Raw genomic sequence first — 17,315 nt, 5'->3', positions numbered from 1 at the left:
AAAATTTATATAAATATATATTTAAAAAATAAACATATTATGTCAAAATATTTATTGTATATTGACGAGTTTATGAAGATTTTTATGAATTTCTTGGCATCCAGTTGTGATGTTCACATTTAGTATTGCTCAAATTTACGATCAACTAGAATTTTACTGCAAGAAAAGGAAGGAAAGAAATTCCTTCATTTTCCATCTTCAATCAGCCATCTTTCATCTTCGTCTTTCCATCTTCATCTTCCTTTCTTTTCTTTTATTTTCTTTTCCTTAAGTTCCTTTTTTTCCCATCTTCAATCATCCATTTTTCATCTTTGTCTTTCCATCTTCATCTTCGTTTCTATTATAATTATCAAAATACTTAGCGAATTAAACAACTGTAACATAGTTCAAACAATAATTGGAAAAAAAACTATTCTTTCCATTGATTTGCTTTACCGTCTGATTTTTCGTGATGTTTATTTTAGTATTTATTATTATAACAGACACTAGGCTAGATCAGAATATTTATTTGTTTATTACATTTATTATACCAATTGTTTATGATAATATCAGAAACAGTAGTTATAATTGACTTCCCAAAAACTTACCTCATCAGTAATTTGAAAACCATACTGTTTCTTTCTTGGATCTAGCTTGAAAAGTTTGGTATTGCAAATTTGTGTCACATCAATCGGTTCTTCTGGGTTAAGACGTCCTGTGTCTATTAACATCTGAATTCTATGCAAGGATATAGGCAAATACTCCCTCTGAAGGCTGAAAAGGAAAAATAAAATCAAGACAATGAAAATTAGAAAAAACGTTTACGCAAATTTGGACTCAAAGCTGGAGGAGGATGAAAGTTAGAAAATACTGCAAATTACAACCAAAATCTCCCACACTACAAACAAACAAAGTACACATTTAGCATAAGTTCAGGTTAAAATAACGAACATATTCGCCTGAGATCTGCACAGAAAAATTTCAAGATTTCGCATATTTATTCGCTATTGATACAAAAAAGCAAAATATATGTTTAGATTAAAAGATTAAAAAATTAAAAGATTAGGAAAATTCTATTAAGAAATGTGACAATCTGGTCACTAGTCCAACCCTCTTGAATAAGTCCACTTGTGTAGATAATGGATCCCTACCGAGGCAAACTATGGAATTCATATTAAGAAAGATTTGCAAAACAAACACGTCACTATTCGTGAAATTTTTAAAGTCATTAAAGTTTCGTGTCAGGCAGAGAAAGATTTCACACCTCAAACACATCAACCTTGTCTTTCTGCAACAGCTTGGCTGGAATAACGAGAGCTAAGAGCTCATATGGCACTTGTGACGAGGCCAGAAGAGCCAAGAGCTCATATGACATGAGCTTGAGCAAAATTCTAAGAATCAACAGATTGATTTAAAAGAAAAATCAGAGGCTTAATGCATGTCGGAATTTAAAATAAGAGCTCTAAGAAAAATATCAAAATTCATTAAAATCCGATCACCCACTCGTAAGTTAAAAATACCTCACTTTTTCAAATTTTTCCTCTTCCCAGCCCCCCATATGGTCGAATCGGGGAAAACAACTTTATCAAGTCCATTAGTGCAGTTACCTGACACGCTTACCAATTTTCATCGTCCTAGCACGTCCAGAAGCACCAAACTTGCCAAAGCACTGGACCCCCCACCCCCTAACCCCCCAAAAAGAGCGGATCCTGTCCGGTCAAGTCAATCGCGTATCTACGACATTTGCTTATTCTACCTACATCCCGATTTCTCCACTCTAAGCGTTTTCCAAGATTTCCGATTTCCCCCTCCAACTCCCCCAATGTCACCAGATCTAAGCGGGATTTAAAATAAGAGCTATGAGACATGAGTTCCTTCGAAATATCAAATTTCATTAAGATCCGGTCACCCGTTCTTAAGTTAAAAATACCTCATTTTTTTTTTAATTTTTCTGGGTTACCTCCCCCCCCCCAAACTCCCCCAAATAGATTGGATCCGTTCCAATTATTTCAATCAAGTATCTAGAACTAGTTCTTATTCTTCCCATGAAGTTTCATCCCGATCCCTTCACTCTAAGCAATTTTCCAATATTTCCAGTTTCCATGATTTCTGTTTCCTTCCTCCAGCCCCCTATGTCCCTGGATCTGATTCAAATTGAAAATAGAGCATCTAAGACATAAAATCTTTCTATGTATGAAGTTTCATTAAGATCCGATCACCCATTCGTAAGATAAAGATACCTAAGCGTTTTCCAAGATTTTAGTTTCCCCCTCCAACTCCCCCAATGCCACTAGATCCTGTCGGGATTTAAAATAACAGCTCTGAGACACGATATCCCTCTAAATATCCAATTTCACTAAAATCCGATCACCCGTTCGCAAGTTAAAAATACCCCATTTTTTCTAATTTCTCCGAATTAACTGTGTTTATTTATTTATTGAACACATATTTACATCGGAAATAACATCATAATACAACTCTAGACTGCTCAAGAGCCTGAGACAAGGCTGTCTAAAGGGGTAGTCCAGTAAACATTGAAAAACAAACATAACCCCATCCAAAGTTTGACTCAATCCAAATTTCACTAATTAACCTATCAAGTTAAAGTAAAGACACCCATTGGACCTACAACACAAACCACCAAATACCAATCCATCATCATCCTTCAATTCCTAAACTACAGAAAAGATTATAGATTTATATATATTTTATAGTTTTTGTCCTCTTGTGCAATTTAAAAACTATATATATCATATAATTTATCCTTTATTCAATGCTTAAAATTATTCAAATCTAAATTATTCTTAACATCAATATCCGCCTCATTCCACAAACTAATACCTCTGCGCAAAAAGTATGTTTTGACTTGGACAAACTAGGGGAACTTACTCTTCACTAAGTGTCGTGACATTGAAAATCTGAATTCATTTGGAAAATATTTCCAAAACAACTTTACAAAAGACGTCTAGCATGTCGATACACAAATAAAAGGGTTTTAAAAATCTCAAAATCCAGTGGCAGATAAAATTTGTTTTGAATATACTGCTGGCATACTGAATCACGTGGTTCTTTTTCGTGTAGCATTCGAATCGCTTAATTCTGTAGTATTCTTATCCAGTCATAGACAGACGGGAAAGTTCCAAGCCCCATCGAGGAGCAGTAGAGAATATATCTAGCAGTAGGGAGTAAATCATTGGGAAATACAATAGCCTGAGAAGTGTCCGGTATATAATGTCTCAGGTTGTGGTTCACTGTCTAAGAAAAGGATTTCCCCTTACCAATGTCTGTTTTCTCAGGATGCACAGGTTTCGTGAAAGAGCCTGGGATACCTATTCAAAATGTTTATTAAAGCTAAGGGTTTCATCAACAAATATTCCCGAGTATTTCACATTCATGCTAGATTCACCTGATTTTAGAATCTAGAATTCACCTAGCTATTTCAATGGAAAACTAAAGTAAAGGAAGTTACGTTTTTCAATTGAGCTACGGCAAGGATATCCGCGCGGCCCTCTTGCTGCTACCTTTGTATACAAAATGGGTTATACTTCTTTCGGCCTCAAGTTCATGTTTTCAATCTCTATCAACGAACTTTAGCGTCCTAACAGCTACCTTCAGGTTAAAATACCTAAGGCTTGCAAAAAAACATAAAAATATATACAGACTGAATTTTATATCAAATGACTTCTTTTCCCATTGGAAGCTTTTTTAAATTTGCTAGCAATACAAAAAGGTAAGCATTAACAGTTTCCAAGAGACACTCATCATCATTAGAGTTAGGTAGTATTTGAACTCTATTTTTTTATGTTTCAGCTCTGGAGATCTTGAAAACTAACTAGGGTACTGCAAAGAATATGTTAGAGCATGTTCAACAGAATATGTTCAGTTAATAGAGTAGGTTTCCGAGAATTCATTAGTTCTGGAAATCATGATAGCTAACTAAGGTACTGCAAGAATACATCAGAGTATTTTCTTCATAACAGTATGCTCATTAGCATTCATCAGTTCTGGAGATCTTGATAGCTAACTAGGGTACAGAAACAATATATCAGAGTTCATCAGATTTCCTTAGTTATGAAGATCTGGATAGTAACTAGGATCACTCGGATATTACTAGACTAAAAGCGAAAGACTTCCACATTTGAGCTAGCCTTGAGCCCCCTTCTGTATTTTCTACTTGTTTTAGAACAATTTATTCGTGCGTGAAAGAAAATAATTAAGTTAAACTTAAAAAGAACTAAATCCGAATCATGACAAGAAAAAGTCAGTAATCTTAATATTGAACAAACAACAGATCTTTTTAAGAAAGCAAACAGTTTTAAGTTTTTCCAACAAACAACTTCAACTTTTGTTGTTTTTTTAAGAAAACAACAGATCTATGGCAAGTAAGGAGAAAATGAAGAGAGAACAATCATAAAAAGATTTCACCCATATGAAACAAGCAATCTTTAGTCTTGAAACAAAAATAACCCAAAACATAATTAAACGAAAAAAAGGAACAAAATGGAACTAAAAAGGAACAAACAAAAAAGGAACGAATAAAATAAAAAACAAAATGAAAACAATATATATATATATATATATATATATATATATATATATATATATATATATATACATATATATATATATATATCTATATATATAAAAATAAGTTGTCTGTCTGTGTGTCTGTCTGTCAGGTGACGTCATGTTTCTGTGTCGACTGACGTCATGAAGTTAGTTGTCGTCATTTTTGCTATGACGGTGACATGCTTAAAGATATTTAAGACATATATGTTCACGTAGAAATAAATATATATATATTTATATATATATATATATATATATATATATATATATATATATATATATATATATATATATATATATATATATATATATATATATATATATATATATATATATATATATACATACATATATATATACATACATATATATATATATATATATATATTTGTCAGAAGCTGTATTGTGATATCTTAAAAAGGGAGTTATGCACAACTAATGTTTATGAAAAGGTAAATATAGAGCATGAGAATTTAATTGAAAAGACTGAAGAAATACTTTTTAAAAATTTTAATATTAAAATAAATGACAATGATAAAAAGTTCCCTTTCCTATATTGGACTGTAAAATTTCATAAGAATCCCCCTAAACCACGGTTTATTGCTGGAGCAGCTAAATGTCCAACCCGCATTGCTGCTACTGACCTCTCTTTAATTTTAAAGGAAATTGTAAATAAACTTAAAACCTATTGTTCTGGTATTAAAAAATTTTCGAATTTTAATCCATATTGGAGTGTTAATAATTCACTGCAGGTGATAGATTCTTTAACAATGGTTTCAGCTAAAAGAATTGAGTCTTTCGATTTTGCGACAATGTATACTAATTTATCACTTAATTTAGTGTTTGATAATTTAAAAACTGTTATAAAGAAATCTTTCCTCTTATCTAGTAAAAGGTTCTTAAAAATAGACAGTTATAATAAAGAAGCCATATGGACAAACTGCTTTAATACTATAGTTAACTTGAGATGTTACAGCTTGGATATGATTTTTGAGTTATTGGAATTTGTTTTATACAATACTTATATAAGATTTGGGGGTGATTTGTACAAGCAAATTATGGGAATTCCCATGGGGGGGGAATGCCAGCCCATTTATAGCTGACTTGTTTTTAAGTCAACTAGAATATAAATATATGATGGATAAGAATAATCCAATTAATTTAAAACATGCTTTGTCAAATAATAAAAGATATTTAGATGATATTTTGGTCTTAAATTGTAAGGATTTCATTGATATTTCTAAAAATATATATCCATCAGAGCTTATTCTTGAGCCTAGTCATGGCGCTGGTCATGAAGATCATTTCTTAGATTTAAATATTAATATTTGTGATAATAATAAATTAAGTTTTAAAATGTATAATAAAACGGATGATTTTGATTTTGAAGTGATTAGTTTCCCATTCCCTGAAAGTAATATACACTCAAATATCACATATTCAGCGTTTTTCTCACAGTTACTTCGTTATGCAAGGATTTGTAGTAATTATATTGATTTTAAAAATAGATGTAAAATCTTAAGCCAAGAATTGATATCAAGAGGTTTTCTGCAAATAAATTAACTTGGCAATTTAAAAAATTTAGTTTTCATTATAACGAACTTTTAAATAAATATCAGAAGAATTATCTAGAAATACTTAAAGAAATTTTTAACTAATTTCGGAGGTTCGAGAAATGTTGTCACAGCGCTATTTATTTTGAATTGTGTTTCTAATTGAGCGGATTTTTTTTAAAAATTAGCCACATGGTAAAGATGAATTCTATAACTGTTTAGTTCATTCAGGTTTTTTGCAATGTGTTAATATTTGTGATTTGGTAAAATTTATAATATTTAGTTTACCTATTGTTGCTAAAGGGAGGGATATGTTAACAAGATAAGCTTGTTTTGGTTTTACTTGGTTGTTTTACATTTGCTGTTTTTTTTTTTCTCATAGGCATGTATTTTGGGGGTGATACCTGACGCGGGGATGCCATGGATATTCTGTGGTAGCCACAACACTGTGCTGGGTAGAGAATTTAGAGTGGCGAAACCCTATATAGGCCAGTGTATTCTCCTGATGAGCCCTTATGTTGGGTGTTGCCTCTGAATTATTTGTCTATATTATTTTTTCTATTGTTCGGTAAATGACGACTTATACTTATTGACGACATGACTGCCTGTCCATGGATTATTCTTTATGGTTGATTGTGTGTGGCTATGCTGTTTGACCTATGTGATTGTATGGATGAGTAGGGTTAAGGCCTCATTCAAGTGCTGGTCTATATTAATCACTAATTTAGGAAAACAGTCTTCCTTTTCTCCTTCTGTATCTTTTTTTTTTTTTTTTTTTTTTTTTTTTTTTGTGTTTGTGCTGTAGCATTGGTGATTTCTCTTTTCATGATATATATATATATATATATATATATATATATATATATATATATATACAATGTATATATATATATATATACAATGTATATATATATATATATACAATGTATGTATATATATATATACATATATATATATATATATATATATATATATATATATATATATATATATATATATATATGTATATATATATATACACTGTTAAACAATGTCAGACATAACAGAAGATGATATTCACAATTAGCGAGATGTAATGTGTCATACTGCTGTGTCCGAAGTGCACTAGATCTTTTATGTAAGATCTTTATGTGATTTTTTCTTTTTAATAAGTATTTTTTATATTATTCCTGTCTCAGCGCATAAGACACCTACTTTGATTCAAGCGAAATATCTCTGTGATTGTTTCTTTTCTTCTTACTCTTACTCGCCATAGACCTAATGTTTTCTGAAGATCTCCTTCTTTGTCTTATTAAACAAAAATCAAAATGTTTTCCTAATTTCTTATAGACAATTTCTTTAAAAAAATAGTTCTTGGTGGTAGAGATTAAGCCGTAAGTGATCAAGCGTAAAGTGAAAAATTTTCGACATGTACTCACTGCCATCCCTTGTAATAAGGTTCCTTGGAAAATCTCATATAAAATGGATTTTGCCCTCCTCCATGACCTAGCCTCATGTAAGCCTGTCTTTGCTCACTTCCTTTTTGGCCACATCCATGAGTTTTTCCACCATATCTTCCCCTGCATCTTTCTCGTGGCTACAAGTAAAAATAAAAACTTCTTAATTAACAGGTCAATCAACATATCCAAGAAATCAGACTAAAACGGTTCTAGAAATAGATGCCAACAATCAAAGATACAAGGCCTAGACAATTAGACATTGATAATAAGGGGACAATAAAGGGAGATGCTGGAGCTAGTACTTTGGTTTAAAAGAAATTAAAACCATTCCCAACACTGGTAGTGGATCGTTGCCAAAAAGAATCAGAGAAATTCAAAACCAGCGAAATGCTGTTTTATTAAAATTTGGACTTAAAACTGAAAGTTAATTCTTGGATTCAATTTCAAATTCCTATAAACAGGCTGATTGTTTTGGTTTTGGCCATTTTGTAGTGATGATGAAATTATTAGTCTATAAAATATTCTAGTTTAAAAACAAATCATATCCACATATATATCTAGTTTTCAGTTTTCACGAAAATGTGTTTTTTTTTTCTTAAAGCTACGATTGTAGAATTGTTGTAAAATAAAAAACCTGGTCAATAAAATTGGTGAAATTAGGTCCTCCCTTGGAAATATAGGTTAAAATGTTGTTTTAGAATTGCTCTGTAGTAAGAAGACCAGTTGAACATTTTTTTTTTTTTTTCTGCTCTTGACGAAAATTTTTAAAGATTTAGATTTTCTAAAATAGAAATTTTCTTGACGTAAATAGGTTCGGGTTTTATTGAAATACTATTTATTTTCGACGTAATACCTTGAATATTCAGTAACAAATGAATACTTATAATTAATAACCATTAGCTTCAGAAATTCAACCCCAAACTGAAGCTTTAAGATATAATGATGTACATAAAAAAACAACACAAAACATGCAAACATTCTTCTTTCCAACTCTATCTTAAAAGTTGTTAAAACGAATAAAAAGAAAAGGGGGAAATAAATCACAAACAAGCAAACCTTCTTATTTCCAAAACTATCTTCTTAAGTATCTAGAAAAGTGAAAATAAGAAAACAAATCAAATGATGTACATAAAAAAACAACACAAAACAAGCAAACATTCTTCTTTCCAACTCTATCTTAAAAGTTGTTAAAACGAATAAAAAGAAAAGGGGGAAATAAATCACAAACAAGCAAACCTTCTTATTTCCAAAACTATCTTCTTAAGTATCTAGAAAAGCGAAAATAAGAAAACAAATCAATAAAGAAAAGCAAATAAAATCAGAGAACAAACGAACCTTCCTCTTTAAAAACTAAAAAAACGCAACAAATAAAAGAGAATAACAAATAAGAGCAGAAAACAAACAAATATTCCTTTCACAAAGAATCTCTCTTAAAGAAATATGAGTTCTAGAAAAAAAAGAGCACAAAACAACCATTGCTCTTTACAGAACTATTCCTTAAGTTGTAAAACAAAGAAAAAAAAGTTAGAAAAAAACAAAACAAAAACAAACATCATTCCTTTCTCCAACACTCTCACTTAAACAAATAAAACAATAACAAAACAAGAAAAACAAACAAAAGTACAAAACAAACAAACCTTCCTCTTTCCAACACTATCTCTTAAGTTGTTAAACGATATCCTAGGTAGATTACGAACCAAGCTTAGAGCCTTATCTACACCAGATGAAGTCATGATATCAACAAATAAGAAGAGCTATCACAGAAAAAAAAACCAGATGACACAACTTTAATAACCTGAAATATAAAGCTCTCTTTATCATTAAAGCAAAATATTTTAAAAATAAAACAATATACTTTAAGAAACTAAAAATTCATCAAACATTACTTATTTTTATATGGGCATTTACAACTGCCAACATATTTAGTAAGAGAGAGGATGAGGTAGGGTCTTGATGGTTACACGATCTGGTCAGACAAAAAGCCCATTTCTAGAAACAAATGTTTTTTTTCTTGATTTTGACTCAAACTGATCAAATGGAGTGGGGGAATTCCGTTTCTTTATTCCTGTTTCTAAGTGCAAATTAATTTACAAAATCTTCATGGGATATATTACATTTATCACCAAAGATATTTTTGTATTTCACCATGTAGCTCAGACAAAAAATTAATAATAAAATATTTTCGAAGGAAAGTTTCGGAAAAAATAAAAATAAAGAGTGACAATCAAAACAAAACGAACAGAAAGAGACCTATGATAATTCCACCTTAAAACAAACAGAAGTTAATATGAAGGAGTAAATTTGACTAAAAGGAACAAATATTTAAAAAAATAGATATAATCAAGTCTAACTTGAAAAAAAAACAGAAATTAGGCTACTTCAATTAGAAGTTAGGCTACTCCTCCCTTAAACCCTCCAAAGGCAGGAGTATCATTTGCGCTTTACTAAAATCCCTTTAAATTATAAATAGTATAATTTGCATTTTCTGCATCAGCAACAATAAAAAATAATAAAAATCACTAGCTATAAATATTTAAAAATAAGAGCCATGATAAGTAGAAGTGGACCAACATCCCCTCAAACCTTTTAAAATACCAGTGCCATTTCACACTACTGAAAAAGATAGGCTTTTCAAACAGTGTGTATTTTTTCTGTCAGAATATCCACTGCAAAAGAGTAGACAATTACAACATTAATCAACAATATCCTTTTTATGGCACTTGGTATCTACCAAGTGACATATAGCAATTGCAAACTCTGTTGGTCTGTCTGTTCTGGTTTTGCTAGTTTAGGCACTCCCAGGTGCCTAATTTTTCTAATGAAAATTAGAAAAATGAGGTATTTTTAACTTACAAAGGAGTGATCGAATCGTAATGAATTTTCATATTTAGAAGGACCTCGTAACTTAGATCTCTTGATTTAAATCCTGACCGGATCCAGCGTCACTGGGGGGGGGGGAGTTGGGGGAACCAGGAATCATGGAAAACGCTTAAAGCAGAGAGATCAGGATGAAACTTGGTGGGAAGAATAAGCACAAGTCCAAGATACGTGACTGACATAACCGGACCGGATCCACTCTCTTTGGTGGATTTGCGGGGAGGAAAGAGTAATTCAGAAAAATTAGAAAAAAAAGAGGTATTTGTAACTTACAAACGTGTGATCAAATCATAATGAAATTTGGTATTTAGAATGACCTTGTGCTTTAAAACTCTCATTTTAAATCCCTACCAGATCCGGTGAAATTGGGGGGAGTTGGAGGGGAAAACCGGAATTCTTAGAAAACGTGAAAATTGAGGCATCTTTATCTTAGGAATGGGTGATTAGATCTTAATGAAACTTGATATATAGAAGGATCTTATGTCTCAGATGCTCCATTTTCAATTCGAATCGGATCCAGAGACACAGGGGGTTGGAGGAATCTTGGAAAACGCTTAAAGTGGAGAGATCGGGATGAAACTTGATGGGAAGAATAAGCACAAGTTATAGATAAGTGATTGAAATAATTGGAACGGATCCGTTCTCTTTGGGATCCGTTTCATATCCCTCTTCCTCTCGTTTAAACCCCTCCGACCTGTAAAAAATAAACAAATTTTATAATTTCTGTAAAGATCTTTTTTGTAAATTCCCCCACATAAAATAAATCCTGGATACGTCCTTGAGTGTAGAGATTTGGTAAATTCAAGGGAAAATGAAAAACCTTAATATATCAAGGTTTTTTTTATGGAGGTTCCGTTGTACTATGAAATTTGTAGTAACTTTATGCTTATAAATATTTCAATTTAATAATTTTGGAATCTAACTTAAAACTATTGAAATTAAACGCCTGGCTATTTACTTCACTGTAGTCACTTCATTTATCTTTTCAGCGCAAAGAGAGAAGGTGTACATAAGGAATTTCAACGTATTATCGGTGCTGCCATCTGTAGATTTGTACCAGAAAGTGACACTCTTGTTAACATAGCAACATAAAACCTTGTTTTATGTTGCTTTCTCTAATAAACGGTTTATAGAAAACGCCAAGTGTGTCTCGGGGCTAAAAGGCTCCCTGACTTGACAAACATGCAGAATATTAATGTATAATATTATTTCTGCCTTGTTGCCAGTTTTATTCAAGGCTTAAAACAAGCAAATAGCAAGGATGATCTTTGTTCCAAGCTAGTTTCAAACCTGATATTTTGAAAATATCCTAATTGGGAGATTTTTTTTAGACAAGGATATTAAAGGTTTTTTTTTTTTTTATTCAAGCTTGGTTTAACTATGCAACATTGAAAATGTGCACAAAATATGCAAATAGCAACATAAATACTCAGATCAAGATTGTTTCAAGCCTTGACAAAATTCTACAAAAGCCACTTTTGGCCATCCTGAAAAGGGGCACAAGAAATGTATCATCAGCCTCACAGCTTTACTCAATCTAAATTTATATAATTTATTGTATAATGCTATTTTGTCAAATTCTAATGGGCTAGGTATTGAATTGTCAAATAGGAAATTCTCTAAGACTTATTAATTAGAAGACAATTAACACAGTAACTTGGTAATACCTTCTAAGATTATATTTTTGGCCTTGGATTTATTACTGAAAGTTTAATTTTCCTAACATAGGCTAGCACTTTTCCCAAGATAGAAAAAAGTAGCTTCTGTAGAATTTTACTCAAGTTAGTAAAATTCCAGTTTAGCCACTTTTTGCTATCTTGGAAAGGGGGTAAGATAGGGAAATAAAACTTTCAGTAACCAATCCGAAAGCATACTCAGGGAAGGTATTGTCAAACTTCTATGTTAACTTTATCCTGATTTCTAAATCTCAAATTTTAGGAAATGTATTTCTAGATTTCGAAAATTCATAAATTGGGATTGAGCAAAGTTGTGAAGCTGAAAACAGTTTTGTTATAATTTATTTAAGCAGCAGATCTATTTTGCTAAGTTTCATTTTTATAACACAATGATTTTCAAAGGTTATCTTAGGTCATTGTCCTCTAGAGGGAGAAGGAGTGGAGGTAGGTAATTCAAAATAACTTCTCAGGGCGCAATTTAGTCCATAGATTCATCCCTGAGTTTCATTTTCCTAGACTTGCCCCTTTCCAAGACAGCAAAAAGTCGCTAGACTAAAATTTTACCCTCAAGCCTTTAGCTTCCAAAATACAATTAAAATAGGTGACAAAAGGCCTAGCCTAATTTTGGTTGAAACCATTGACACCATCAGGGAGCAATGATCCCTGGCAAATAAGGAGACATTATTATAATGTCTATTTATTCATAATACTCCGTACTTTGTGTTTTTTATACTTTACGGGTAATAAAGTTCATTCATTCATTATTATAATGTAAATTTTGAAAACAATGATGAGGAATATTTGTCTTACGAAAGTGCAGCCTAGTTTTAATGCAAGAGCATTAAGTTAGTCAGATTTCCATGATTCTCATTTGACCTATCAGCATACAAAAAAGTTGTTTCTCCTTAACACGCCAAAAATACACCAGAACCTTTGAAAACTCAAGCAAGACAATGTTTTGCCCTAGTAAGCGAGAAATAAACAATAAATAAATCGTGAGCCCTAGAAGAAAAACAAGCCTAAAATGAGCAAGACAAAGTTTTGCCCCTAATTTAACTCCACTTTTACCTTGCTTGCCTAACCTTTGTTTGCCCTGCTCTGCTTTCACGAAAAAAACAGCATTTTTCGTCATCTGGCATATTTCATCTGTTTTTGGCCTCAGGTTTCTGTGTCGATGATTCAGCGGCCGGGAAACATTTTTATCGGTTTCCAGAACTCAATATAGCCTATTCCTATTTATACACGGTAACAACTTATACGCTGGTGGCATGTAACAACCAAACGCCATAGACAGATCCTTCTTCTTCTTATTCAGCAGACGGGCTTTTCAGTTGATACTATTTAGCCCTTTTCCTTTTGGCTCACTCTGTGAGATCGACAGAGCTATGGAGCTGGTTTGTCTTATATGATTTGTATCTGCTCAGATTTCTTGAAGTATATCTTTTGATACCAGCAGTTGAATTATAAGAGAGTATATATTGATCTCTGTGCTCTGCGGGAGAGTATGGTCAGCAAGACTCTTGGCTGTTAGTGGAATTTTGTGGTGTTTGAAGCATTCTAACATTTTACATCGCAGGGTATACTGTGCAGACGTCAGCATATTACATTCAAATAGGCAGTGATCTATTGTTTCATTCTTAAGATTACATGACCTGCAAAGGGGGGACGAGGGAATTTCGCCACTTGAATTAGGAATCTGATATGAAAATGCCTGAAAATTTAGCCCATTTGAACCTGACCGAATCCTATGATAAATCTTGGAAAGGTGCTTACTTGGGAAAGGTGATGGGGTAGGATTCTTATTATTTATCAGTACCTCTGTAAATCTCCAGCGGTAAATATCTCTAATGGGGATTGGTCTCCCACTTGGCTGGTCAATATTTAAAGCATTTTTGGCTATTTCATCTGCCTTATGGTTACCTATTATACCTGAGTGGCTTGGAATATACTGTATATGAGTTAAAATACCTTTTGAAGCAAAAATATCAATAATCCTAAGACAAAGAAATGTGTCAATATCCATCTTATTTTGAGAAGCTGACGAAAGAAGCTCAAGGCTTGACAAAGAATCAGAATATATTATAATATTTTTAATATTAACATTCATATATTCATTAACCATGAGGAAATCTAATGCCATGATTATGGCATTTAGCTCGGCAGACATTACAGATGAATTATCTTGTAATCTCTCTCCTAAAGCGATATTATGGGTTGGGAAGAAAGCTCCGCTTGCCACTTTCTCATTCATTTTGGACCCATCTACAAAAATTTGGAAATAGTTTTTATAAGCAACATTATTTAGTTCGGCAAATTTTTTCTGAATAAAAGAAATGGGAGTAAGTTCTTTGGTCCACTTTGAGAAGTCAGTCTTTATTATGGGGGTTGACCAACTCCAAGGGGGGGTTTGGGGGAATGTGGGTGCAATAGATTTTACTGGTACTGGGAACTTCTTCTGGATATTTGCATATTCATTTGCAACGCCTCTAAACATAGATGGATTTCTTAACCAGTTATGCAGGGTATGAGAATCATTGGCTTCAATTTTTGTAAGGTACTTAATTAGTAGAGATCTTCTCCTTTCATTTATTGGTGATAGTCCACTCTCAGTAAGCAGAAACTTAGTTTTTGTTGGTTTCCTAAGACCAAATATAAGACGAATTATATCATTTTGTGTCGTTTCGATTTTTTGCATGTGGGTCTTAGCACAAGCACCATACACTATGAGGACATAATCAATATGGGGTCTTATATATGATTTATAAAATTGGATTAGAGTTTTCTCATTACAGCCCCAAGGTGTGGCTAGTAGTCTTTTAATTATTCTTATTTTTCTATAGCACTTTTTTATTGTATTTGTGATGTGGAGGTGGAAATTTAGTTTTTGGTCAAGTATGAGCCCTAGGTAATTAATTTGATTGTCCTCTGGGATAAGTATTCCATTTAATGTTAGCCTAGCATCATAATGATTTCGCTTATGGTGGAATTGGATAATTTTTGACTTTGTGGGTGCAGTAGGTAAAATGGACTTTTGGGAGAACTTTTCAAATTGGAAAAGTGCATTTTGCAACTTTGAATGCGTAATCTCGAAGGTATTGCCAGTTGCCCATAATACCAGATCGTCAGCGTACTGTAGATTGGTATGTGGGAGGTTCATGTCCCACAGAAAAAGTGAAAATAGGAGGCAGCTCAGGACTGCACCCTGTGGAAGGCCTTTGGTTATTGAAGTTTTGGGTGAAGAGGCTGAACCTACACAAACAATGAAACTTCGGTTTTCTATGAAGGATTTTATGAAGGATACAAGTTTGGGGGGTAGTCCAAGGTTTGTAAGTTTAACTAATAGAATCTGGTGGTCAACATTATCATAAGCTCCTTCAAAATCTAGGAATGCAGCAGTTAAGACATTATTTTTTGATAAGGATTCATTTATTGCATTTGTTAGCACTATGAAAGCATCTGTTGATGAGTGGTGTTTCCTGAAGCCAGTTTGAGTATGAGGTATCAGATTATTCTTCTCAACAAACCAAAGCAGCCGATGGTAAATCATTTTCTCCATTAATTTTCCCAGCACTGGGGTAATCATTATGGGTCTATATGACTGAGGGTCATGTTTAGGTTTATTTTTCTTTAAAATTGGTATGAGAGATGAACATTTCCAGTTATTAGGGAATGTGGATGTAGCCCATGCATGGTTATAGCAATTTAGGAGCTCCTGTTTGTACAAAGGGGAAAGATTCTTTATCCATATAGGGTGTATATTATCATAGCTACTTGTAGCATTGGCCTTGATATGCTGAATTGCATTATTCAATTCATGTATTGAGAAGGGATGGTTTATATATTCTGAACCTGGTCGGGGCTGGTAAATAGGATTTGTCATGATTTGTAAGGTGATATTTTGGTTTTTTGATGTTAGCTTTTTTGAGAAAAGGGATGCAAATAATTTTGTCTTATCAATGTCATTATCATAGTGGGAATTCTCATGTATTAGTTCATACATAAGAGGGTTGGAGGATGTTTTTTTCCCACAGATTTTGCTTATAAGTCTATGAATTCTTGGCTCAGATGTTTCTCTGGAAAGATTATTTGCAAAATTATTCCAATAATTATATTTGGCATTAGTTATTGTTCTCTTGAGGTTAGCCTCTGCTTGTAATTTACTTAAATATGTGTCAGGGGATGGTTTTCTTAGGTATGCTCTCCTAGTTGCATTTTTTATTCTCCACATAATTTGGCAATCTTTTGTCCACCATGCTTTAGGGGTGTGTTTAGGGATGTTTTTCCTAGGTGAAGTTCTGGGGATAGCTTGATTAGCTGCATTTGTTAATATTGATGTCATAGCTTCAGCACACGTGTCAGCAGTTACAACTGAGGTATGAGATTTCTGGGTTAAACTTAGGACTTCTTCATTAAGCTTATTTCTAAACATGGTCCAATTTGCTTTGGTGTTGACATATTTAGGGATATGTGGGAGAATGTTGGCTGGTTCATTTAAAGAGGATACTATTGCAAAATGGTCAGTGCATAGATTTTCAATTTTCTTAATATAAATTTTATTTAGTATATTTATTGAAACAATTTGTAGGTCAATAGTTGAAAATTTACCACTTTTGGGGTTAAAATATGTATTTAGATTAGGAGGGGTAGCAATTGCTAAATCGGCATTATTTGAAATCAATCTTTCAATGAGCTTACCAGCTTTATTTGCTGGCTTATCCCCCCACAGAAGACTGTGGGCATTAAAATCCCCGCAGATGATTATGTTTTTTAGCATATTAGAATTAGTAATATAAGTGAAAAAATCCATTGCATCTGTAGTCTGGCCATTGGGGTTATAAAGACTTAATATGTATGTTTTTGTATTATTTATCCAGACATTGATGCCAATAACATCAACATCATTTGAAAAATCTGGGAAATTAATACCGCAAAATTTAATATTATTATTTAAAATTATAGCTACACCACCTCCTTTTCTCTGAGAAGACCTATCCTTTCTCAGGATAGTATATCCTGGAAACTTTGTTTGTTGGTTGTTAGTCAAATGGGTTTCTTGAAGGCAAGCAATATCAATGGAATTTTTATTCATAAAAGATAAAAGTTCATTTAACTTATTTTCTGAAAGTGATCTTACATTCCACTGAAGTATTGAGATATGCTGCTTTGTTGTTTTAATTTTCATTTTGCTGTGTATCAATCTTTAGCTTTGCTAGGAGCAGAGC

At 32.5% G+C, this 17,315-nt stretch overlaps 1 protein-coding gene across 2 annotated transcripts in view; it reads right to left on the bottom strand.

Annotated features, from left to right (window-relative positions):
* Positions 1 to 17,315, bottom strand: part of LOC136040937 (large ribosomal subunit protein uL15m-like) — an 82,480-nt gene that overhangs the window by 47,790 nt on the left and 17,375 nt on the right. Inside the window, exons 3-5 of one of the 2 annotated variants that reach the window (XM_065725369.1) lie at positions 9,178 to 9,335; positions 7,520 to 7,677; positions 588 to 753 (exon numbers count right to left, since the gene is read on the bottom strand). The exons of the other annotated variant lie outside the window; for it this stretch is intronic. Coding sequence (XP_065581441.1) covers positions 588 to 753; positions 7,520 to 7,677; positions 9,178 to 9,273 — 420 coding nt within the window. The 5' untranslated portion in view covers positions 9,274 to 9,335. The remainder of the gene's footprint in view (positions 1 to 587; positions 754 to 7,519; positions 7,678 to 9,177; positions 9,336 to 17,315) is intronic. 2 annotated transcript variants of the gene reach the window in all.

The sequence above is a fragment of the Artemia franciscana genome, chromosome 21, assembly GCF_032884065.1.
Source record: "Artemia franciscana chromosome 21, ASM3288406v1, whole genome shotgun sequence".
NCBI classification, from domain to species: domain Eukaryota; kingdom Metazoa; phylum Arthropoda; class Branchiopoda; order Anostraca; family Artemiidae; genus Artemia; species Artemia franciscana.
The sequence above is the reverse complement of the archived record's forward strand: the minus strand, read 5'-3'. Positions and strand labels throughout refer to the sequence as shown.